Source organism: Patiria miniata, unplaced genomic scaffold (genome assembly GCF_015706575.1).
Source record: "Patiria miniata isolate m_02_andy unplaced genomic scaffold, ASM1570657v1 HiC_scaffold_1, whole genome shotgun sequence".
NCBI lineage: Eukaryota > Metazoa > Echinodermata > Asteroidea > Valvatida > Asterinidae > Patiria > Patiria miniata.
Window position 1 is genome coordinate 7,895,762 of NW_024037047.1, and position 24,136 is coordinate 7,919,897.

The following is a 24,136-nucleotide window of genomic DNA, read 5'->3' on the forward strand; positions in this document are numbered from 1 at the left end:
GCACTGCCTTGCAAGTTGCGACAGCAAGTGGACATGTACGTGTTCTACATAACCCCCGAGGACAGACACACAAAGGGAGAACAACAGATCCTTTCAGTCCTCGGGCATTGGGTCTTTTGTTCAAAACCGTCCTCTGTAGTAGGTTCGTGTGCTTAGTCCATGGGAGAGTGTTATATTACAGGGACAAAGGGAAACACAAAGCATAGTCCTGAAGAGTATAGTAAAACAAGAGTGTATTTCATTGCCGACCAAAATTTTGAGCGTCGCAAAATGCAATCCGACCGTTCGTGATTCGAAAAGGAGCCTGAGCAAGTGACGGGAATTGTAACTTTACAACACAGATAAGTTTTACAGAATTTCCTACATTATTATGCTTTTCAGCGAGAAAAAAACATCTCTACACTGGAATAAAAGAGTAATGAATCAGTCTTCATGGCTATTTCAAACATTGGAGAGACATGACCTTGATGACGCGCAGGTCACTGGTCACGCAATATCCAACCAATCAGAACGTGAATTCATCAAGAGTATCCCAGCGTCCTATTTGCAGAGCGGGGGGTACGAGCGAAAGGGTAGCGGAAGTATGGAGTTCCGTTTTTTTGGGGGGGGGGGGGCCCAACCCTGTATAGTTCCCAATCCTGCAAAACCTTTCAAAACCCCCAGATGAGTTTTTTAAAGATTTTGAGAGGTTAGGTTTAAAGACAGCAACCGATCCTAGATACTCACGTGGCCCACAAACTTGTAGATGTCCTCTCCCACGGTCTGGTAGCCCAAAACCAGGGTGTTGAGGGCAGCAGAGCGCACGCTGTTGTCTCGGTCGGCAATCTGGCCAGCGATCTCCTTCATGGCCTTAGGGGGCGAGGGCTGGCAGACGTTGATGCCGTACAGCTCTATCAGGCAGCCCAGTTCCTCTAGACACTCTGTGAGAAGAGGAAGTTGAAGGATATTATATGGTGTGCCTCAAATGGTGGATTCAAAAATTACGGGTTTTGAGAGTGAATTTAAGTCCTTGGACAATGTCAGTGTGGTTGTATCCCTTAATAGGGGGCACGACCTGGCAGACGTTGATGCAGTACAATTCTATCAGGAAGCCCAGTTCCTCTAGACACTCTGCTGTATTTAACAAAACCTGAAAACATCCGATCTTCGCGTACACGTGTAGTTGGAATACCAAATAGCTTTATTGACTGAAACACCCCCCCCCCCCAGTACCAGGAGTGTCATGGCCTAGCGGTTAAGAGCACCGCACCGGACTCGTGCTCTGGTGTTTCAGAGGCAGCAGAGTGTTGGTTCGAGCCCAGGAGGACACTTGTGCCCTTCAGCAAGGCACTTAACCATAATTGCTTCGTCCTTCGGATGGGACGTAAAGCCGTAGGTTCCGTGTGTTGTGTAATGCAATGCACGTAAAAGAACCCAGTAATACTTATCGCTAAGAGAAGGGGTTTGCCCCTGTGTTTTTGGCCTCTTGTTAAAACTCCCCTGCGGAGTATTTAGGAGAAGAACCAACCAAGCACCAAGTACCAAGTACCAAAAGAAAGTTATGGGTACCTGTTCTCTGACGTGAGTTTTTGGACTTGAGGCCGTCCATGATGAATCCAAACATCTTGCTGGACGGATAGACTTTGGTCAGGAGACGCATGACGGCCCGCACGTCCTTACGGATGTTCTCCTTGTTGTCCCCGACCTGGTACAATTAAATGGAAATAAATTGCAGTTTGTGTTTGGCAGAGGCCATCTTGGTCTAGTCTCCTATGGTTCACACCGGATAGCAATGAGGGGAATCAGCTACATTCATGTCACCAGACTGGATCACAATAAAGTTAGACTGGCTTTTCAGTTGAATCACATTTGTTTTTTCTTTTTTTTCCTGACAAACATAAAATGACATTTGTTTTATTCACCGACTTGTCTGAATGCTTTCCTGGCTACACTGAAGCAGTAGATGTCTCATGGGTGTTAGGGAGAACTATCTCAAATTCCTTATTTTTGTATAGTTAAGAGGTGTATATATATCCCCACTCAATGTAAAATTCATTTCATTGGTACTTTTCCCAATTTTTAAAGGCATATAGGGTCATGAATGCAATTTGATCGTTTCCAGAAATAATACCACTCAAAATCCAAAGAAGAATGTTCAAAACCTAACCTGTTGAAGTTTCAGCTCAGTGGATATTACACTTTTCGAGAAAATAGTGAGATACCATGCACGACCTTTTGATCACCAAACACGATTTTGTCAATAGCACTCTTAATTTCCAAAAATCAGTCAGTTGCCTCATCGTTGGAAATCACCTACATTTCTTGATTTCTTCTAAATGACAGCAAGCCAGATGGAATACTTTCACAAGAGTGTTTAGTACAAGTACAATCTTCAATCCAAGTAAGTTTTTTTGATAATTCGGTAAGTTAACTTTGGGATAATTGCAAAAGATCCTATGTGCTTTAAGACGGTGTAAGTTTTCTCACCTTTGAGATCAGGTAGGGAATGAAGGAGGAGGCCTCGTGTTCCCGCAGGCTGAGGTCTTCCTCCGCCATGTAGGTGAAGACGGCCTTGAGGTACTGCAGGACCTTGAGGATGACGCTGGTGTTGGTGTCAAAGAAGCGGATGGTAACGTACTTGAGGAGGACATCCAGGGAAGCCATGGTGGCCTCCTTGTAGAGGTCCAAATTCTGTCATGAGAAGAAGTTAATCAGGTTTAGTCCAGGAGCAATTCCACGGGAAAGTGGACATGCTGGGTTCCCACCATAGAGCTATATTAAATTACTAGAGCGCTAACTCGATGTACAAAGTAATGCCTGATGGGCGCATCCATGTTTGTGCACAAACCTATGGAAAACTCAAAATTTCGCACGGCTTTTGTACGGCTATTTGCATATCTGCGTTTGTATTCCATACCGGTGTGTCATCGAAGCCGATACGCCCAAAACCGAAACGCACAATCAGCAAATGAGCGTTTCATTGTGCTCTACCCAAACAGCGCAACGTGTGCGCGTCCGGCCCTCCGCTGCACTATGCTTTTCGCCGTGACGTTTTTTTTAACCGTCATGACGCGCTTAAGTTGTTTGCGTATCTTCTACTTACGCGTTGCATTTAGAGTACACTTTTAAAATTCAATCCATCTATTTTGATTGTGTCCTACAAATACGCACATGAATTCAAAATGTCTGCGCCCAGAGCGGCTTCAATGCGTCTCTGCGCGCAACAATGAAGAGTTAGCGCTCTAGTAATTTAATATAGCTCTATGAATACCAAATTCCATGACTTTTCCTAGACTTTCCAGGACTAAAATATGACAATTTCCATGACATTTAACACCGTTTTGCAGAGGAAAGTTGTTTGGTATTATGATACTGATGAACCGCTGATGTTAACCATTTGTTAGCCTTTGAAAATAAGTTTTAATTAACCCTAACCGCCCTGAATCCTTCAAAATCCTCTTTGCCAACGTGGAGGAATTTGGAGGACTGAGGTTACATGGCAAAAGCGCGTTACTGATATCGTAGGATGCACTTTGTCAAGGTCTTGGGCTGGACCTTGTGTTGTTTTTGCTCAGCCATGCATAAATATAGGCCTGGATTGGGCTTGAAATCCTCTGTACTGCTCCAGGATCCTCAACATAGTGACAGTCACTGCCGCAGGATTTTGCAGGATTCAGGCAGTGGTCACCCTCCACGGATCATATTCAAGAAATAATGGAGGAATTCTCAGGATTGAGGCTATATGCTATTTTTCCATGAGGCCAATTGGAGGAGTTTGCAGGATTGAGGCTACATCCTAGCAAAAAGGACTAGGGATGAATAATGGCCTCCTCCTCCCCTTACAGCCATCCTTAAAGCGGCCCATCAAAAATAACCTTTACATGATCGTGATTTCCATGACTTTTCCCACGACTTTTTTTTTTCCTTTCCACTTTTCCGTGACTTTTCCATGACTTTCCAGGACAACCTTTTTCCAGGACCTTCCATGATTTTTCCATGACCGTGGCAACCCTGACACGGTTGAAAATCTGAAAATTTATGAAATCTTCAGAATTACAAGCATCGCGAACTCAAATGTGGTATCAAATGAAAACAAGACAAGACCTTTTAAGTGGTGTACAAGTGAGATGGAATGTGCTACAATGGTTTTTTTTTGGGGGGGGGGTTTAACAATCTGGGTTTTTTGGGCTAAAATTATGAATTTTACGTAGTTATTTTAGAATCTTGTTTTCACACACATAATGCCAGTGGTAATGTGAGTTTTCGTTTTAAGGCAGAGAGAAAGGTTCGTTTTTAATTAAAATAACACACCAAACTTAGAATGCCATGATTCAGTATGTCTTTTTATCGGGTTTGTTTACCTCAGTGAGCGTGTTGAGGGCCTGTATGTGATACTTGAAATCTGCATGGAAGAGATGTGCTATCATGGGCCTACTGACGCAGGCCTGCATCTGGTCCTTGAGTTGCTCGATGTACTCTCCTCTGGGCGTCGTGAAATTCCACTTCAGGACCTACAAGAATACAAAAGGAACACAGACCATTTTAATTGAAGCTGTAAAGTCAGGTCTGTTACGAGCCAATATGGCCCATCAGGCCGGCGTTTATCTCCAGTTTCCTTGGCATGAAGCGACTGAGAATATTGCTACTCCCCCTGGATGGGATGCTAGTCCATCGCAGGTTACTCCCCAGCTAATGCCGGTAACCATTTATACTCCTGGGTGGAGAGAGGCAAGTAGGGATGAAGTGGCTTGCCCAAAGACACATGTGGCCAGCAGCTGGATTCGAACCCCTGACCCTCTGATCATGAGTCACAAACCCTAACCACTAGGCCACGCTCCCCGACACAATTGAAGCTGACAAAACTGAAAATGTAGGAGTTTATCCAAAACTTGACTGTGTCTCCAGCTTTGGGTCACAGGAGATTTGTGGGTCCATGACTTGGAGGACACAGGCTTAATATTCGTCCATGTTTTCGCTAAAGGAACATCAAATTCTAAAACAAGGAGCCAAACTTGAAGGTATCTCCATTTGATTTGGCTGTTAAAGGCTTCCAAAAGGAATCTGCAGCCAAAGATGAAGCCAGAGCCAACTCAGGTGAAGCCAAAGTTTGGAGAAAAAAAAAATTCCTGCCAGACAAATCAAATTTCAAGGCTGTGACTATAGTTTCCTCACTTAATCAAACTGCAGCTAAGGTAAAACATGAATAGCATACAAATATTGAGTGGCTCAGAGTGGAATGGGAGGAATATTATCGCAACGTAAAATCTGGACTTTTCTATTTCACTAGGCAAAAAATGGAAAAGTCCAGATTTTATCGAGCGATAACATTCCCCCCATTTCACAATTTAAAGCCACTCAATATTTGTGTTATATAACTGACATATAGATCTTTGTATTTCAACACAAAATTGGCGAGAAATGTATTTCTCTCTTCCAAACCACCCCTTCACGAAATGTTTGAACCCAATTCTGTAGCTACTGGCTCTTTGGAAAAATACGCGCTACGCTCAACGTGCAACGCTCAAACCAGCATGCATTTGCACACAAATACCGCACCATGGAACAAGGATGATCCCAACTGTTGAATAGTAAATCCCATTCACCATGGGCGAATGGGACTTTTTGAGTCCCGGCGTGAATGGGAGCAATAATGAATGTCACGTGATGTGAGTTTCACCAATCAAATGACAAGGATCTGTATGACAGTTATATAATGCAAAATGTTGGTTTTGTGATGCAGTGCTTACCTTCAGCTCCTGCTCATCTCTGATTCTCTTGTCTTTGCCGCTTATGCAAAATGTGGGTTTTGTGATGCAGTGCTTACCTTGAGATCCTGCTCGTCTCTGATTCTCTTGTCCTTGCCGCTTATGCAAAATGTGGGTTTTGTGATGCAGTGCTTACCTTGAGATCCTGCTCGTCTCTGATTCTCTTGTCCTTGCCGCTTATGCAAAATGTGGGTTTTGTGATGCAGTGCTTACCTTGAGATCCTGCTCGTCTCTGATTCTCTTGTCCTTGCCGCTTATGCAAAATGTGGGTTTTGTGATGCAGTGCTTACCTTGAGATCCTGCTCGTCTCTGATTCTCTTGTCCTTGCCGCTTATGCAAAATGTGGGTTTTGTGATGCAGTGCTTACCTTGAGATCCTGCTCATCTCTGATTCTCTTGTCCTTGCCGCTTATGCAAAATGTGGGTTTTGTGATGCAGTGCTTACCTTGAGATCCTGCTCATCTCTGATTCTCTTGTCCTTGCCGCTTATGCAAAATGTGGGTTTTGTGATGCAGTGCTTACCTTGAGATCCTGCTCGTCTCTGATTCTCTTGTCCTTGCCGCTTATGCAAAATGTGGGTTTTGTGATGCAGTGCTTACCTTGAGATCCTGCTCGTCTCTGATTCTCTTGTCCTTGCCGCTTATGCAAAATGTGGGTTTTGTGATGCAGTGCTTACCTTGAGATCCTGCTCGTCTCTGATTCTCTTGTCCTTGCCGCTTATGCAAAATGTGGGTTTGGTGATGCAGTGCTTACCTTGAGATCCTGCTCGTCTCTGATTCTCTTGTCCTTGCCGCTTATGCAAAATGTGGGTTTGGTGATGCAGTGCTTACCTTGAGATCCTGCTCGTCTCTGATTCTCTTGTCCTTGCCGCTGTTCATGATCAGCACCGGGCCCGTGTCCTCCTCATCCCCCTTGCCTCGCTTGGTCGACTTGCCACTCTGAATATAAAAATCACAAGTTACATAAACAGTCACAGCCAGCCAATCCTGCTTTAGACTAGGAGCTCTTAACTGTCATTTGACTGATTTTGACTGAAAGGATTACTTGGCACAAAATGTATGTTTGCATAGGAGGCTTAATGAACAAACTGCTCAACATTTTTCTTTGTTGGGTGGATCTAGACAGATAACGCTAATAACTGCAGGCATCATTTCGTTTTTACTATACCTCATACATATTCGTGAGCGAGAACCGAGTTCTTACTGGTCCATTCACCATCACGTGTCAGCCGCTAGTTTATGAAGCGCGCATACGTGCGAATTTGTACACAGGGTAAATACACAGATCGCATGGGTTCTCCGTGTGATAGTCGACTACGCACGGGCTTTACTAAGCAATCGTGGAGCTATCGCACGGGTGTAGTGCGCACGTGCGAACATCACAATAGCTACTAGAAAAGATGGCGGCGTGCGCAAAGGAACCATTTGCAGAGGTAACTGATGCGTAACAAGATGAAATCTTGGTGAATATGTAAGAGGTATAGTGAAACAAATATAACACGGTTTATTTCTGGTGGATAGATATTAGGTCTCCTCGATATTGGAAGGGAGCTATCGTCTATCCCCCGAAAAAAACATGTTATATTTGTGTACTAGATCACCGATCTTGCCAAAGATGCTGATTCTAACACTGATGTTAATGTGACAGTAAGTTATGCGATCTTAATGTGACTCCTGTAAAAGAGTTTATATCTGCCATTCTACGATGCCCTCCGTGGTAACAAATAAAAAACACTGCTGTCAACGAAGGAACCACGTTCAGGCGCATTCCTCCTTTGTGAAGCCACGATAGCATCAGTTAGAAATTAGTTGCATGCACTCAACGTAAAGTCTACATTTGCATAACACCATGGCCCTTCTCTATAACTCTCATGAGTCATAACTTGAAGCTTTGCACCGAGGATGAGATCAAGTAGAACAAGTCAGGTGTGTTTACAAACACAAATGCCCCGCAACGGTGACAGTTCCCATGACATAACACCACTCTTTTAACATCAACTTACATGTACCTTGGGCACATGGAACATTCATTGACAGCATTAGTGTCTTCTGTAGGTTTTATATGAATTAATCCCTAATCCCTATAATCTCAGAATAAATACATGATTTCTATTGTTTTAGCCACTGTGAACTTGACCCTCGACCTTTTGGCCCCAAATTCAATAGGCTTCTTAGGATTACCAAGAACATTCCACAAACCAAATTTGAAGTTCATATGTTAAGTATTTCTCAAGTTATCGCGCTGACAAGATTTCTATTGTTTTAGCCACTGTGAACTTGACCCTTGACCTTTTGGCCCCAAATGCAAAAGGCTTCTTAGGATTGCCAAGAACAATCCACAAACCAAATTTGAAGTTCACATGTAAAGTATTTCTCAAGTTATCGCGCTGACAAGATTTCTATTGTTTTAGCCACTGTGAACTTGACCTTAGGCCTTTTGGCCCCAAATGCAAAAGGCTTCTTAGGATTGCCAAAAACAATCCACAAACCAAATTTGAAGTTCACATGTAAAGTATTTCTCAAGTTATCGCGCTGACAAGATTTCTATTGTTTTAGCCACTGTGAACTTGACCTTTGGCCTTTTGGCCCCAAATGCAAAAGGCTTCTTAGGATTACCAAGAACAATCCACAAATCAAATTTGAAGTTCATATGTTAAGTATTTCTCAAGTTATCGCGCTGACAAGATTTCTATTGTTTTAGCCACTGTGAACTTGACCTTTGGCCTTTTGGCCCCAAATGCAAAAGGCTTCTTAGGATTACCAAGAACAATCCACAAACCAAATTTGAAGTTCATGTGTTAAGTATTTCTCAAGTTATCGCGCTGACAAGATTTGTCCGGACACACACACACACCCACCCACCCACACACCCACCCACACACCCACCCACACACCCACCCACGGAAGGACAAGGCGGAAACAGTATGCCCCTTCGGCTTCGCCGCGGGGCATAAAAATTGCGGGTAACACCATGTAAATAATTCTTCTTGGAAGAAGTGTGGTTCTGACAGAGCACACTGTCTAAAACGTCGAGTTCTACACTCAACCAACCGCTCGTTTCAGAACCACACTTCTTCCAAGAAGAGATTACTTTCCACGTGGCGTTACCCGCAACCTTTCTACTTTATCTCATGAGTCACCTCGTCAATTGATCCAGGTCAAATTCAGGGTTATCGAGGCGTACACTACCTTCAAGTGCTTGCCGGTTCTCTGACTCAGTATCTAAAATCATTTTGCACAGAGCCTATAGACTCCGTGCACAAGTACCCCCTCAACGGTAACAAAAGGGAGAGTTGGGGGAGACCACTGGGAGGGACATTCTAATGCATTGTCGACGGCGCAGACGCTCACGCGCAGACGCTATGTGTTTTGTCCACGTTCAGAATATAATTGGTCATGGGTCTTTTGCGCCATAGACGACGAACCAGTGTGCGTATGTGGTGTGTTCCTCCCATTGGGGCTTTAAAAGGGTTACAAAGCGCCCTCTATAGACCTTTATCATGCTGCCACCATTTCAGTCATGTTTCCTGTCTCCAATAAAAGTTCTGAATGATAATGTTTTGGGCAAAAAGGAACCAGACTATTTTTCCTTCCAGCCTCGCTTTGGTTACGTTGATTTGAATGGGAACATATCGAGATGGCCGCAACATGATAATGGTCTATTGTTTGTACACTGAGTCCATCGGCTGCTAGTACTACAAATGAGTATTAGTACAAGAAGGTTATTTCTGGGAGTCAACTACCTCAAGTTGAAATATTGACCATTAATAATAACTCATTAATACGAATAAGGTGCTATTATTATTTATATCAGGCTTCCAGTGGTAAAAATAAATCAGCGTATTGTATGCTTTCGTAAAAAGTACCCGGATGACTGCAACAGTGTTTCCCCTGCCCATTCAAATGTGAGGTGGCCCACCTCGCTACTTTCAGTGACCACCTCGCTCAATTTTTGCCAATATCACCACCTCGCTGTGAAGATTGGCAAAAAAGGAAATATCAATTGAAAAATTTTCATTTTGTGTAACATATGAGCGTTTTCCTTTACCTCCATGTATCAAGAACTCACAATTTCGATGTGTTTTTGGAATCATCGCGCATTTTTGTGAGCGCTGCATTCCTTTCAGTTTGCAGACTGCGTAAATTTCGTTTCAATCATCAGCTTGAATTGTTACCACCTCGCTCATTTCATTAGCCAGGGGAAACACTGGACTGCAATATCATTTTTTTATATTGCAGTCGTCCGGGCATTTTGGCTGGTTCCTGCACAATCTAGAGCGTAGAAAGTCACAGTTGTCAACCAGTCAACAGAGCGCAGCGCGCGGCACCAGGACGCAGCGCACAGCACTAGCAGGGTTTACTCGCACTGTTGTCAACAGCCACAATGGCAGCTTAGAGCAGTGCGAAATTTGCTTCGGTAAGCGAAGAATAATTGGACGAAATTTGGGAAATAAAGGCAGTGTCCTGAAATTTATTTCTTGTAGATCAAGTCAGCCTATTATAAATAATAAAATGTTGTAGGGCTTTTTTCGGGGGATACAAGATTATATTGCACTCGCTATAACAATATTAAACTCGTCTTCGACTCGTACATAGCTCGTGCAATATATTCTTGTATCCCCTGATAAAAAGCCATCCAATATTATATAATTTTTTCTAATTCATAAATACCTCAAACAGTTTACCCATTCCTTTTGGTCGAAAAGCCCGTCACGTGGCCGGTTTTCACGGTTGATAAAGACCGGCTGGCTGGTCTTAAACACTTTTCCAGTGTCACATGAAATTTGGACTCCCATGAAATCCGGTGCCTGAACGTTCACAATCCTCATGTAGGCATGCGCGAAACTACCAGTGAGACAGAAGTTCATAGTCCTAAATTCACAATACACCGGCTCAGCTGCGTCACAAGCCACACCGCGCAGTACGCGCACAAATCTCCATATAAGGAGTTGTTTACGACACTCGCAAGACTGGACATACCATAATATAGCTAGAGGGCTGTCCCGAAAAACACGAGGTAAAATTGTTGAACAAAATTGTCGGAAATGTATAATTTTTGACTTGTTTTGACTTTTAGACCGAATTTTTTTGATTATTTGACCGAAAAGAATTAATGAATGGGAGAAAATATGTACTTGGCCAGTATTAAACACTTTGTTTAACACTTTGTTTAAGCACGGTTGGAGTCTGGATGCGGAAAATTACCCGAACCGAATCCAGACTCCAACCAGTCTTAAAAAGAGTGTTTAAAACTGGCCAAGCACACATTTATTCTGTTAGTAATACTGCTATTAATGTACTACAATAATTACTTACATCATGAACAAAGAAATAAACATATGCAAAAAGTAAAATAAATTTTTAAAAAAAATTCAAAACTAAATAAAATATCTCCATGCATGGGTTATTTTCTTCCAGTATTAGTATACCACCGGTCAAACAAAATGGTGGTCTACCTTGCCCTTTGACCCTGCTGGGGCTGCTTGTTTGCTTTTCTTTGCTCCAGTGCTGGAGGCACTCGGAGCACTGCTTGTTACTGGTTCGTTGGAGGAAGAGCTACTGACTGAACTCGTATCAGGCTGAGAGAAGAAAGAATTAGGCACGGAGTGCACAAAAAGACAATATACAAATGAAGGATAAAAAGGCGAAATTTTAAAGTACAGGGTGAGTCAAAATAAACGAAACCCAAATGGCAGGACCAATTTTTGAATGAAGTTTTGCCTGTAGCACTTTCAAAATTTAGGATATGAAAGCCCAGTCATTAAGCTTTCTTTTAGTACAAGAATCATTCAAATCACTCATGTACTTGTCAAGTTACGGAATCTTGAACACAAACACCGTTTTAAAGTTCAGTCAACGGATCACAAAAAAGGTTAGTGTTCTTTCAGCAAAACGAAAACAATTCACATGCATCCCTATGAGAACTGTTAGTGTTCAAAATTCCTTAACTTGAGAAGTACATGAGTGATTTGAATGATTCTTGCACTACAAGTTAATGATTGGGCTTTCATATCCTAGATTTTGAAAGTGCTACAGGCAAAATTTCAGTCAAAATTTGGTCCTACCATTTTGGTTTCGTGTTTTTTTTACTCACCCTGTAGTGGTGGGATTCAAATCCAGTCAAAAGAGCATACGGGGATACAGTCTTACAGAATTTAGGACTTGTAGTGTCGCCCAAAACTTCGTTTCGGCAACACAAAAACCATGAGGTAAACCACAAGTTTCTGCCTGTTTAAATTTGCATTGTCCCCACACATGGAAGACTTCAGATCAATACATGTCTGTGTTCTGCTTCAAGACCATCAAATTCTGTCAATACGAGGACAAATTCTTTCGAAAATTTTCAGTTAATCTGGAAATGAAAGGCTTCTTTAACGAGAAAGGCTTCTGGAGAATGTGATGAAGCTGAAGTTGAATTCAAAGCCGTGGCTTCGGAAAAGGCAACTGAGCATTCAAGTATGCGGTTTATACCTTTGCCGGTGCGCTCTTTGGTCGTTTTCCCTTTGGTTTTTCTGGTTCCTCTTCCGAGACAGGAGACGCCTCTTCCACGGCCTTCTTCTTCTTCTTGACGGCTTTCCCCGAGCCGGCCGGTTTTCCGGGTTTTTCCGGGATATTTGGTCTCGCCTTTTCCATGATGCCGCAGATGTTCGTCTTGGATGTTGGCTGTTTGAGAAGAAGAAAAGACCATGTTTTCTCACAAACGATGATTTGGGGAGGGGGAAAATAGACTCAAAAAGTCGCCTGGATGAAAACGAACCAGAACAATCAATTGCAGAATGTCAAAATCCTTTGCAAAACTGAAATTCACGTACAGTACAAATTTTGATAGAGCACATCTGCTTTTTCACTCAAACAAATATGGTATATGTCCAGCTAAAGTCAGATTTAATCTCGTTCCCTGGTTAACATTCAAAGCTTGTGCACTATGGTTCAAGTTTAGTGTCCAACTCATGGTTACGATCCCAGAAAGACATCATAGTGCTTGTGTCTTTGGGCAAGACACTTTACTACAATTGCCTCTTTCCACCAGGGAGAATATATTCAACCCATTAGTCATTGTAGCGCCCCAAACCGCCCTGCCTATTACCCACTGCAGCGCCCGAAACGACACCCGAGCATAAACACACACGATGTCACGCACTGAACCGACGAATTATAGCAACCATGCGTGACTGTGCGTCGTGTCAACGCTTACGCGCACCCATTCCAGCTTCGCCGAATTAAAAACGAATGACTAACAGAAATTTCCTAAACTGTGTCTTAAGAAGCATCTTTGGAAATGACCTTCTTTTATTGTTCTCTTTAAAATGACAGCATGCCAGAAAGAATAATTTCACAGGGAGTTTAGTGCCATCACTATCTTTAGACCAAGTAAGCTTTTCTACAATATTTTTGTCAGTTACTTTTTGGATAGCTGCAAATGATACACTCTACCATTAAATTGCTGTAAAAAAAAAAAGATCCGCGGGCAATCTTGTCGAGCTACTTCACGTTCTTGGCAAAAAATATTGTTTAACAAATGTATAAGCTAGGAACTATCAACAGGGAACTCGTCAAACAAATTAAATCTCACGACATTCAGACACGCAACTGGGAATACAGAAAAAAAAACGAGGAAATTCCAACCACACAAGACTTTGTACAGTGTTTTTCATTTTTGTAATGGCATTCATGAGAAGTAAAAATCAGCGGATCCAAGGAAAACTTGCATGTCTGAAATTTATAAGCTAAGCACATATCAGAAGAGAACTCTTCAGTAGAAATGAAATCTCACAACATTTTAGCAGGTAATGGGTCTTTTTTTGTGTGCACAGTGAATGTCTTCAGTGCTTAGCAGATTCCTAAAGGCAACTCACCTTGAGTTTGCCGGTCATCTTGACCATCTTATTGTAGTCCAGGTGCATCATGAAGAGCGGCAGGGCAGCCTGGGCCTGCTTGCGGACGTCACCGCTCCGGTCCTCCAAGGCGGCAAACAGGACATGGACCGACAGGGCCAGGTCAGGGGGTAGGGTGCGGTACTTGGCTAGCTTCTCAGCCAACCAGCCGAATATCTGAAAAGGGGTAATGTTTTGAGGGAGTTAGGCTACGTTTCACGAAATACTCTGCATAAAATGTGAAGGAGGATCCAAAAGTCATGGTGTCACGGTAAGTATTGACCAGCAAGTTCGCACATCAATTTCGGCCAATTTCGCCTCAAAGGTCAAACACAATGGGGTAGATTAAGGTACAAAAAGTGCTCAGACTTTTTAAAATGAAATAGCAAAATAATTTAGTTTGAGCTGTCAAAGGCAGAGTGCAAAATTTGTTCACTTATAATAATAATAATAATAATAATAATTACCCTGGATTGGACATTTGGGAGCCATCCCCATAGACTTGTGCACAACATTTTTCAAACTTAAATGTGCCCTAACCCAATAGTCCCTTGTCCTTTTTCCACGAATTTCGGTATGTTTACTAATTAGACCACGAGCAACAAATATAATCTAATTGCAACAATAAAATTTTGCCTCTAAATGGGAGCTGTGACATTAGGGAGACATTGTCAGATGTCTCCTATCGTGCGAAGAAATTACGATAACGCGTCTCCTTAATGGTACCATTACACGTATAATTAATTTATATTGCGCAGATTCCACATTAGTGTTCAAGTGCGCAGTACATACATGTACACAATGTCGTAAAAATCTAACTACCCAGATACAAGTGGAAATTAAAATACACAAATAAACAATTAAATACACTACCAGTACAAATTTAACAGAGCAACGATTGGAAAATTATTCCACTTGATTTTAAGTCAGGCCTTGAATTTGGGAATTTTTAGGGTAAGGCCACTTTGGCCTTGAATGGAGCAAAATTATAGAGGGCACCAAGGCCAGTTGGGAAGGCACCAAGGCCAAACTAATATCTGCAGAAGAGGCCGGCTAAAAAAAATGCGAATTTATATCAGCGATCAAAATTCGAAACCCTTCCCTCTATCTATAACCTACCTGCATGTTCTTAATGTGAATTAAAAGTTGATTTTGTTCTCTTAGGGAATCAGGCCCATAATTAAAACACGATCGCCATTTACAATGTCCGCTTTTGACAATCGGAATTCGGAACGCCATGTGCACGCGTGTTTTGACTATGCCCCGAGCTCGTTTGCCTCGTACACGAACATCAATGCGTTCTGTCCCGCGCATGCAAGCACAGAGAAAAAGAAAGTCGGTTGACTGCACGTAAGATCTGCCGTACGTACTCCTGCTGGTATGTGTGTGTACGAATACAGACATATATTTTTGCGGCGGGGGTGTCGCTTCTTGAAGTATCGGCACATACAGGAACTGGAGATTCAGTTGTCAATGTACGTACGTACGTACGTACGTGTGTGTACATCGTACAGTGGGGAATCGACGGTGTTTGGCCGGCCGGCCACGGCCGTACTGCGCGCTTGTGATTGATTCAGCGAGATATTAAGACAACTGATCGGGCTGGCATGGCATCGAAATACATTGTCAATGTGTGGAAAAACAACTGGAATCAAGGATTGTAGTGGTTTTAATAGGCTGATGCATGTTTTTGCAAAAAGGGCACGACGGCCAAGGTAATTATGGGGCAAGGCAAAACTGGCCGTGAAGACGGATTTTTTGTGGGGCACCTCGGCCAGTAAGAAGGCAACGACGGCACTGGCCGTCGTTCAATTCAAGCCCTGTTAAGTATTTTGATCCGACTGAAGTTCATGACAGGTTTCTCTCACCTCCATCCTGAGGAACGGCTTGTCCACGTTGAGCGCAGTGCTCAGTATCTCGTCCTCGATGAACGGCGCCAGGCCCACGTGCTCCTCAAAGGCGTTGAGTGCGGCAACGGCTGCTGCCCTCACAGCCGTCTGCAAGACAAGAAACCACATATGGACGAATCAATGCGATATGTTCTGTATGTGGTAATCATTTTAAAAATGAAGTCACATTTTGAGCGGAGAAATAAACGGATTAAAACAACTGCATAGCTTTTGACACCTTCCCTTCTATGTAGGGGTGTGCCTTTACAGGTAGTACAGGAACCGGGTACCCGATTGATACAAAAACACGGGTACCTGGGTACCGGTTAAAGAAACCCAACGCCAAACATTCCAACATTCAAATCTCGGAAGTTGCTGTTTGAGATTGTTTACAAAGGTCCGCATGATAATACTACGGCATCGGCGCATCAATACAGCAAGATACAAGTGTGTACAGTGAGCTTTATAGCTTTACGGTGTAAACTGCAGCTTTCGCGAGTGTCATAAATGTGGAATATGTTTTGTTTTCCCATGTGGCCTGGTTTTCATTTTGAAAATTCCCCACAAATGACTTCAAAACCTTTCTTTTTCATTGGCTGAGAAGTTACTAAGTAATTTGTAAAGTTGGTTATGGGTACCGATCCCATAATCTAGAACCGGTTCCTGACATTAACGGTCGGGAACTCAGGTACCCGGTTTCGTTGAACAGCCCTACTTCTATGAGAAACAAAAAGAGGTTTCAATCAATTTCCAACTCTAGCGTTGACCCTCACAAGTTGTACTGAGAGCAATGAAGTCCAAAACTTGAAGAAACAATTGACAAACAATTCATAAATACCTAGGAAAGTTTAAGCATTCCTATTAGTCTAGAGGCCGTCATGTGGGTGGTCTTAAACCACTGTTTAAACACAGCGATGTTTAAAAACGGTTGCCAAACCCTGTGCACACGCAACATGTGTGCAGTACATGCCACATGTGCACCACGCGCACTGGCTACAATGGGTGCCTGAGAACCAATGGCATGATCTCCATATAAGATGATGTAGAGCACACCGCGCGCAAGAAGCGTAACCATACAAGTGGCCTGAACATGGAGCAAAATGGCAGACAAATCGTTGGAAGTTTGTCAACTTTTTATGGTTTTTGATCGATACGGTATTTACCAACGGGAACAATGTGTATTGGAGCAGTTATATTATATGTGATGTTTAAAACCGGTCAGGAGAGCCTGGTCTCTGACAGACTAGGGCCATTATCGGCAACCAGGACACTCAAGCCCGGTTCATACTCCACGCGAATGCGAAGCGAATTTGACATCATAAAACATTTGTTGCGAAATTCGCCCGAGTTGAAATGTGCTCAACTTTTACGAATTCGCAGCGCGAATAATTGCCACGACGTCACAAATTCGCGCTCGCTTTCGCGCAGAGTATGAACCGGGCTTAACTGGTTTTAAACTACACGTTTATATTTGCTCCATCGAACTATCAACCCCTCATTAACAGAGAAAGTTTAATGACATACCTTCATGTCTGCAGTGAGGAGGAACAGTCCGGGTACCAGACGTGTGACGTAGGCTTTGACTGGGGGACCCATGGCGCTGGCTATTGTGGCACAGATGTTGGCTGTGGCCGTTTGCTGCACATAAGAAAACACACCATAAACAGTTCAAGTCGATTTTATATGTAGGGTGGTTTCACTGATGGACTTTTGTTGAAAACATGGAATTTACTTTGTATGTGCAGTTTAAAGTTTGTATGCGTGCTTGTTTTATATACTGTCTCGGTAAAAAGCCAAATTTCATTGTTGTCAATGATGACGATAAATTTATCTTCCAGAAAACTTGATTCCTCGATCCCGACTTGGACCATCCAGGGCAACGACAGTGTGGTATTATCCTGTTTACCACAGTCCACATCGCACTCCGCGCATGGTGCTATTTTACTGCAGCCATGTGTAAAAAGATAACCACTGAAACATGTGTTTACAGCGTGCTTGTTATATCTTTAGTGTGTTTCAAGTTAAATTCAATATCCCACTCGCGCTTGTGAAACACGGAAAACGTAGTGCGTCTCTGTGTCCAACATACCACTCAGCCTTCGGCCTCGTGGTATGTGGGACAAAGACGTACTACATCATTCCGCGTTCTACTCGCGCTCGTGGGATAAATAATATCTTGAAATGAGGTTAAGTCCATTTACATGGAGGGTTTTTAACTCACCAATAGTTTGTTGGAATCTCCTAGCCGTGCCTTGAGTGCTCCAGCGAGCTCTCCTAAACTTGGCGTGATGTGCTTTGCCTCGGCCAGAATCGTTGCAACCTACAGTTGATCACACAAGAAATATTTTTGTTAAAATTATAAAAAATTACCCACATAGATTTAAAAGAAGTAAAAACAGACAATTTTAAACGTGATTTTTAGTTTCTACACGTAGATTACACCGATCAAAAACATGTCCACCACAGAACGGACCAAAATCATGTCTTTTCTTATGAGTTACCTGATTGGCCATTCATGAACAGTTTCCCGAACACTCGTCAAAAAACTATCCATCAGGTTTTTTTGTTATGAATCGTCCTTTATGTGATACCGGATTGGAATGTATCACACACACAAAAACAATCAAGTATTCTGTTATGAATAATCCCTAATGCCCAATTGGTCAGTAATTCGAAAATTGCCAAACACTCAACAAAACCAACCAATCAAATTTGCTGTCACAAATTGTCGTGTGTAGTTAGCTTTTCCAAAGCATCTCCCCTGATCTTCCGTTTTGGATAATTTCTCTTGTGTTACCTGATTGGTCCTTCATTATAATTCCCCTAAAATTGACCGATCACATCTGCTGTTAAGAATTGTCTCCTCTGATGTCATTACCTTTTCTAAAGCCTCTGCTCTGATCTTTCTTTTGGGTCATTTCTGTTGTAAAACCGGATTGGTTAGTAATTACAATTTCCCTCAACACTCCCTACAACTGACCAATCAAATTTGTTTATATAAAATTTCTTGTATTATTACCTTCTCCAAAGCCTCTCCTCTGATCCTCCATGTCGGATCATTTCTCTTGTAAAACCTGATTGGTCAGTAATTATAATTTCCCTCAAAACCCCCTAAAACTGACCAATCAAATCCATTGTTATGAATTGTCTCCTCTGATATTATTACCTTTTCTAAAGCCTCACTTCCGATCTTACATTTTGGGTCATTTCTCCTGTAAAACCTGATTGGTCAGTGACTACAATTTCCCTCAACACTCCCTAAAACTGGCCAATAATATCTACTGTTAAAAACCTGTTGTTTTTATTACCTTTTCCAAAGCCTCTCCTCTAATCTTCCATTTCTGGTCTCCCAGCTCCTCGATCAGTCCCGGGGTGATCTGCCCCGAGATGTCCGTTCTCTCGACCAGGTCCGCCAGGTTCATCCCTCCTCCTCCTCCGCCTCCTGGTGCGTCCTCGTTAACTTCTTCATCTTCGTCTTCATCTTCGTCCTCGCCAACAGCGCCTGGCACCTTCGACTTCAGTCCCCTGAAGGGGGCTGGTGGCTGGTTGCCTGCCACCTGTGAAAAAAAACCCAACATTTCGGATATCAGGAATCTTTACTCCTATCTTCTTGGAAAAGTCTGAGTGGTAGTTGAGTCCATCACAAGTCCAATCACAAGTTAATTACAAGTCAATAGGGCTCATTTTATAACTGACATACAGATCCTTGTCATTTGATTGGTGGAACTCACATCACGTGACATTCGTTATTGCTCCCATTCACGCCGGGACTCAAAAAATCCCCTTCGCCCATGGGGAATGGGAAATACTATTCAACAGTTAGGATCATTCTTGTTCCATGACACGGTATTTGTGTGCAAATGCATGCTGGTGTGCGCGTTCAGCGTTGCGCGTAGCACGTATTGTTCCAAAGAGCCAGCGCTACAGAGTTGGGTTCAAACATTTTCGTGAAGGGGTGGTTTGGAGGAGAGAAATAGATTTTCCACCAATTTTATGTTGAAATAAAAGTTCAAATATATCAAATGACAAGGATCTATATATGTCAATTATACAAAACAAATACTGAGTGGCTTTTCCAGTTCACTCGGCTTCGCCTCGTGAAATGGAAAGGTTTAGATTTTACCTTGCGATAACATTCCTCCCATTTCACTCGGAGCCAATATTTGTATACTCAATGGCGGCCATCTCTGTAGGAGAACTGCAATTGTGTATTGTACGCAATAAAGCACACATTGCGCAGTGTTGAAAATGTTCCAAACACGCGCGCTTGCTGCTCAAAATGTGTTCGAAATGTGACACAGCCGATGCGCGTTATGCTAGTTGACGAGCAAAATGCCGATGCACGTGGATGGTCTGTAGGAAATGACGTCATTTGAACGAAATCTATAGAGCGTGTAAGTTGACCTCAAAAACCTGCGAGATTTTACGAGAATACAGCACATCCGGACACCATGTATAGGATCTACAATGTGTGTAATGCCCTCATTTTTGTGGCATTAATTTTGTGTCCCGACTGAGCCCATCCGATCAAGGGCAATAAAAACAATTTCAAAACAAAAGAAAGCATTTCAATTTATAACATATTAAAAATACTGTGAATTGATGACTATTATAAAATTAAAATTGTTGACCTCAAATTCTGTTCAATCAATCACACAGATAACAATTGGATCAATTCAAACACGCAGTCTGTGACTAGACTAGTCAAAATTTGATATGAGGACATTCAAATATAAAGTAATCATGGACTGGCGAGACTTATACACTTTTCACAAGTCCTTTTACAAGTCCTTTCACAAGTTAATCACAAGTCCTATCACAAGTCAATCACAATCTAATCACAAGTCATATCACAAGTCCTTTCACAAGTTAATCACCAGTCCTATCACAAGTCAATCACAATCTAATCACAAGTCATATCACAAGTCCTTTCACAAGTTAATCACAAGTTAATCACAAGTCCTATCACAAGTCAGTTCACAAGTCATATCACAAGTTAATCACAAGTCCTATCAAAAGTTATTCACAAGTCAATTCCCAAGTCTGGTCACAAGTAACAGTGGATGTGATGTTTGTTTCCTAATGTCACAGACAGTTGTTATGAATCACTCAGAGGGATCATGGGTTTTAAGTTCTAATCGCTTAGTAGAATCAACTTTTCTTCAGTAAATTCTCACAAATTTCAGAAAAATGTTTAACTGACCTTTTCGAACTCGGAGTCGATCTGGGCCAGCAGCGCGGGTTTCTCGCTCTCAAACAGCGTGCGTAGTACCCCGCCCATGTACATGTACATGACACCCATCAGGGCGATGCCAGCAGTCCGGACCTGGGGATTGACAGCCGCCAGGGCCTTCTTGATGAATGGGATCAGAGGCTTCACGTTCAGACTGGGAAAAAAATAATAATAAATAAATAAATGTAAAAATCAAAATAAATGTAGCTCACAGTTTATTGCCCCATTAGCACCTATACTACATTGTATAACATTGTATTTGTTCAGTGAGGATCTCGTTTTCTAGGATCTCGTTTTCAATTCAAAATGTGCAGTCAATTGCAGCTACGCGATGTCGAGCACTGAACTAAGAATAATAGCAACCGCACGTGCGTGTGCCTCGTGTCAACGCTTGTGCGCATCATTCATGGATGCGCAGAATTACAAAACCAACTACTACCAGAAACTTCCAACGATGCGTCACCTGACTGATCGTTTGAATGACACTTCTTTCATTGTTTTCTTCAAAATGACAGCATGCCAGAAAGAATAATTTCACAGGAAGTTAAGTGCCATTACTATCTTTAAACCAAGAACGCCAGTCACTTTTTGGATAGCTGCAAATGATCTACACTACCTTTATCTAATGAGTACTTTTACTTTTCTTAAATGTTTTAAATATATATTGAATGTTATTTCTTCATGTTTTTTCAATATTGTAATAATTGTTGCAATTCAGTTTTTTTTGCTGTGATGACAATTTTTAATAAACCTTTTATGAATGAATGAATGAATGAGTACTCGAGACGTTTCGTGTGGTACAGGGAGTAATAGAAAGGGCGGTTTGAGCACTTACGTTGTAAAGCCGAATTCTTGGATCGCTTGGGCCAGCCAGTTGATTGTCTCGGCCTGGTTCTTGGGGTTCTTCTGCTCGTTGAATGCGTAACACACCATCTACAGAGTGACCAAGCAAACAAGAGGTAATCAACAACATATACTTGGCTGTATCAAGGTCACATAATACAGGGCTAGTAAAACAAAAACCGAACCCCAAATGTCGAGAATTTTGTTTGATTGAAGTTCTGCATGTAGCACTTTCAAAATCTAGGATATGAAAGCCCAATTCATAAGCTTCCTTTTAGTACAAGAATCATTCAAATCACTTGTGAACTTTTCAAGTTACGGAATTATAAACACAACATTCCGTAACGGTGGTTGTGTTTAAAATTCCGTAACTTGAAAAGTACATGAGTGATTTGAATGATTCTTGTACTAAAAGAAAGCTTATGAATTGGGCTTTCATATCCTAGATTTTGAAAATTCTACATGCAGAACTTCCCTAAAACAATGATCCCAACATTTGGATTTCAATTTTTTTGACTCACTCTGTATACCTAGTATTGCCCCCGAATGATTGTGAGAAAAAAATCACTCGGGTGGGACTCAAACCCACGACCTCCTGCTTTCAAGCGCAGACGTCTCACCACTCGACCATCGAGCTTGCCAGGGTCGGCTGGCTGGTTTGAATTAGAAGTGGATGTGTTCTCATCGTTTCAATTTGAAAATCATATCTGATATCTGACCATGAAGTCAGGGTTCCCACAGAAATTGCATGACTTTCCATGTTAGCTTTAAATTCCGGGATTTTCCATGACTGTGGGAACCCTGCAAGTGTAAAAATCAAAAGATCCTTTAGATCCCTATAGACCTTCATCACGCTGCCGCCATTTCAGTCATGTTCCCTGTATCCAATAACTGTACTGAATGATAATGGTTTTTGCGCAAAAAAAGAACCAGACTATTTTTCCTTCCAGCCTCGCATTGGTTCTGTTGATTGGAATGGGGAAAAAACCAAGATGGCCGCAACTTGATAATGGTCTAATTGCTTCTAACTCGCCTCGTCCGCGATGTACCCGAGCTGGGTGGCCTCGGCCACGGCCGTCATGGACTCCTTGACCTTTGACCCTGACTTGATGTCACCAATCTTGTCCACCAGGCCGGGGATGACGCAGCTGGCCGTCCGGCGGGAGAAGGGCGCCTTCTCGGCCAGGATGCGAACCATGCTGATCTTAGCGTTCAGCACCTGTAAAAAAACAAGGAGGTAAACAAATGAAGAGGATTCAAGACTAGCTAAGAAATTGCGTGAGAATACTGTGAATTTTTGGGGACAAATTTAAGTCATTAATATTTACAAGAAATAAAACAAGTTCAATTTCTACATTCCGTATACAAATAACCCTAATTCCCTAGGCATTTTTGCTAGGATGCAACCTCAATCCTGCAAAATCCTCCAACTGCCTCCATGTAAAAATTGCATAGTAGGGTCAGGGAACCAGACTACATCAACAGCCCTTTTTCCTTGGTTTTTCCAGCATCCATAAACACAAAACTTTATACTGGTCAGTCTAACAGAATTTGCTGAAAAATTACTGACTCCCAAATCCATCCATTTCTGGATATGACAGCAACAGTAAATGTTGTATATTCCCTTAAGGTTCGAGTCACTTCGCTGGTCGGCCGACCAGTGTTGGAAAAATACAAGTTTTTTGAAAATGTCAGCACACCACAAGCTACGATTTTACAGGATGCTTTCTTTAGACTATCATTCCCTAACAATCCAGTAGGTATTACGTGATAATTTAGTCATTTCATTTTTTGATGTTTGCAAATGTTGTATCTTCCCTTTAAATGATGCTTCACTGACCTGAAAATTGACTTCCTTCCAGCCCGGTTTTCTGCATATGATTCGGATGAATACCTGCGTGTCCATACTCTCTTTGTCCATGTTGTGGATTTTCTGTAAGACAAAAACCAGAGGATAATTTCTCAAACTTGTACTGAAGAAGTGCACGCTACCAAAGTTCCACAGGTGAGGAAACATTCTTTTATCCCGAAACACATGTAAAGCCATGGAGTATCTAGAACTTCAAGAACTGACCGTTGTAAATTCCTCCATGGCTGCTAGTCTTTCTTTCCAGTTGGCGCTTTCCAACTGCTGTATGATGGGTGCCGACAACGCCACCTTTGCTTTCTCAAGAACATCCTCATCCTACAAAAAAAAGAGAAGAAAACCTCATCAAAACTTGGAAGGAGGCTAAAAGGACAATACGCACATGGAGTGTGGCAATGACAATGTCACTTTTGAGTTACGAGGTTTTGAACCACCGGGAATAGACAGTAGGCCTACAAGTACTAGGTTATTCAATTAATAGATCGTCCTTTGGTTAAATATTTTGTTTTTAAAAGTGGCACTAGGTCCTGAAATCCCTGAAAATTTCATGTTTTGGATTGTTTACTTATCCAATTTCAAACATCTGGTTGAAAGGAAACCAACCTAATGTCTTACCGTTCCCGAGAAAAGACAAAAAAAAACCTGGTTGTTTACATCGGACACGACGGAGTACGAATACGTTTTTCCT

General features: G+C 42.2%; 1 protein-coding gene across 1 annotated transcript in view; it reads right to left on the minus strand.

The window, feature by feature from the left end:
• Nucleotides 1-24,136, minus strand: part of LOC119721605 (cytoskeleton-associated protein 5-like) — a 73,130-nt gene that overhangs the window by 25,247 nt on the left and 23,747 nt on the right. The window contains exons 15-31 of the mRNA XM_038191684.1: nucleotides 23,656-23,766; nucleotides 23,422-23,514; nucleotides 22,615-22,800; nucleotides 21,574-21,671; nucleotides 20,709-20,892; nucleotides 18,814-19,062; nucleotides 17,727-17,825; nucleotides 17,030-17,143; nucleotides 15,485-15,613; nucleotides 13,599-13,793; nucleotides 12,214-12,405; nucleotides 11,199-11,321; nucleotides 6,574-6,681; nucleotides 4,341-4,490; nucleotides 2,467-2,670; nucleotides 1,549-1,684; nucleotides 727-920 (exon numbers count right to left, since the gene is read on the minus strand). Of these exons, the coding sequence (XP_038047612.1) occupies nucleotides 727-920; nucleotides 1,549-1,684; nucleotides 2,467-2,670; nucleotides 4,341-4,490; nucleotides 6,574-6,681; nucleotides 11,199-11,321; nucleotides 12,214-12,405; nucleotides 13,599-13,793; nucleotides 15,485-15,613; nucleotides 17,030-17,143; nucleotides 17,727-17,825; nucleotides 18,814-19,062; nucleotides 20,709-20,892; nucleotides 21,574-21,671; nucleotides 22,615-22,800; nucleotides 23,422-23,514; nucleotides 23,656-23,766 (2,565 nt within the window). The remainder of the gene's footprint in view (nucleotides 1-726; nucleotides 921-1,548; nucleotides 1,685-2,466; nucleotides 2,671-4,340; nucleotides 4,491-6,573; nucleotides 6,682-11,198; nucleotides 11,322-12,213; nucleotides 12,406-13,598; nucleotides 13,794-15,484; nucleotides 15,614-17,029; nucleotides 17,144-17,726; nucleotides 17,826-18,813; nucleotides 19,063-20,708; nucleotides 20,893-21,573; nucleotides 21,672-22,614; nucleotides 22,801-23,421; nucleotides 23,515-23,655; nucleotides 23,767-24,136) is intronic.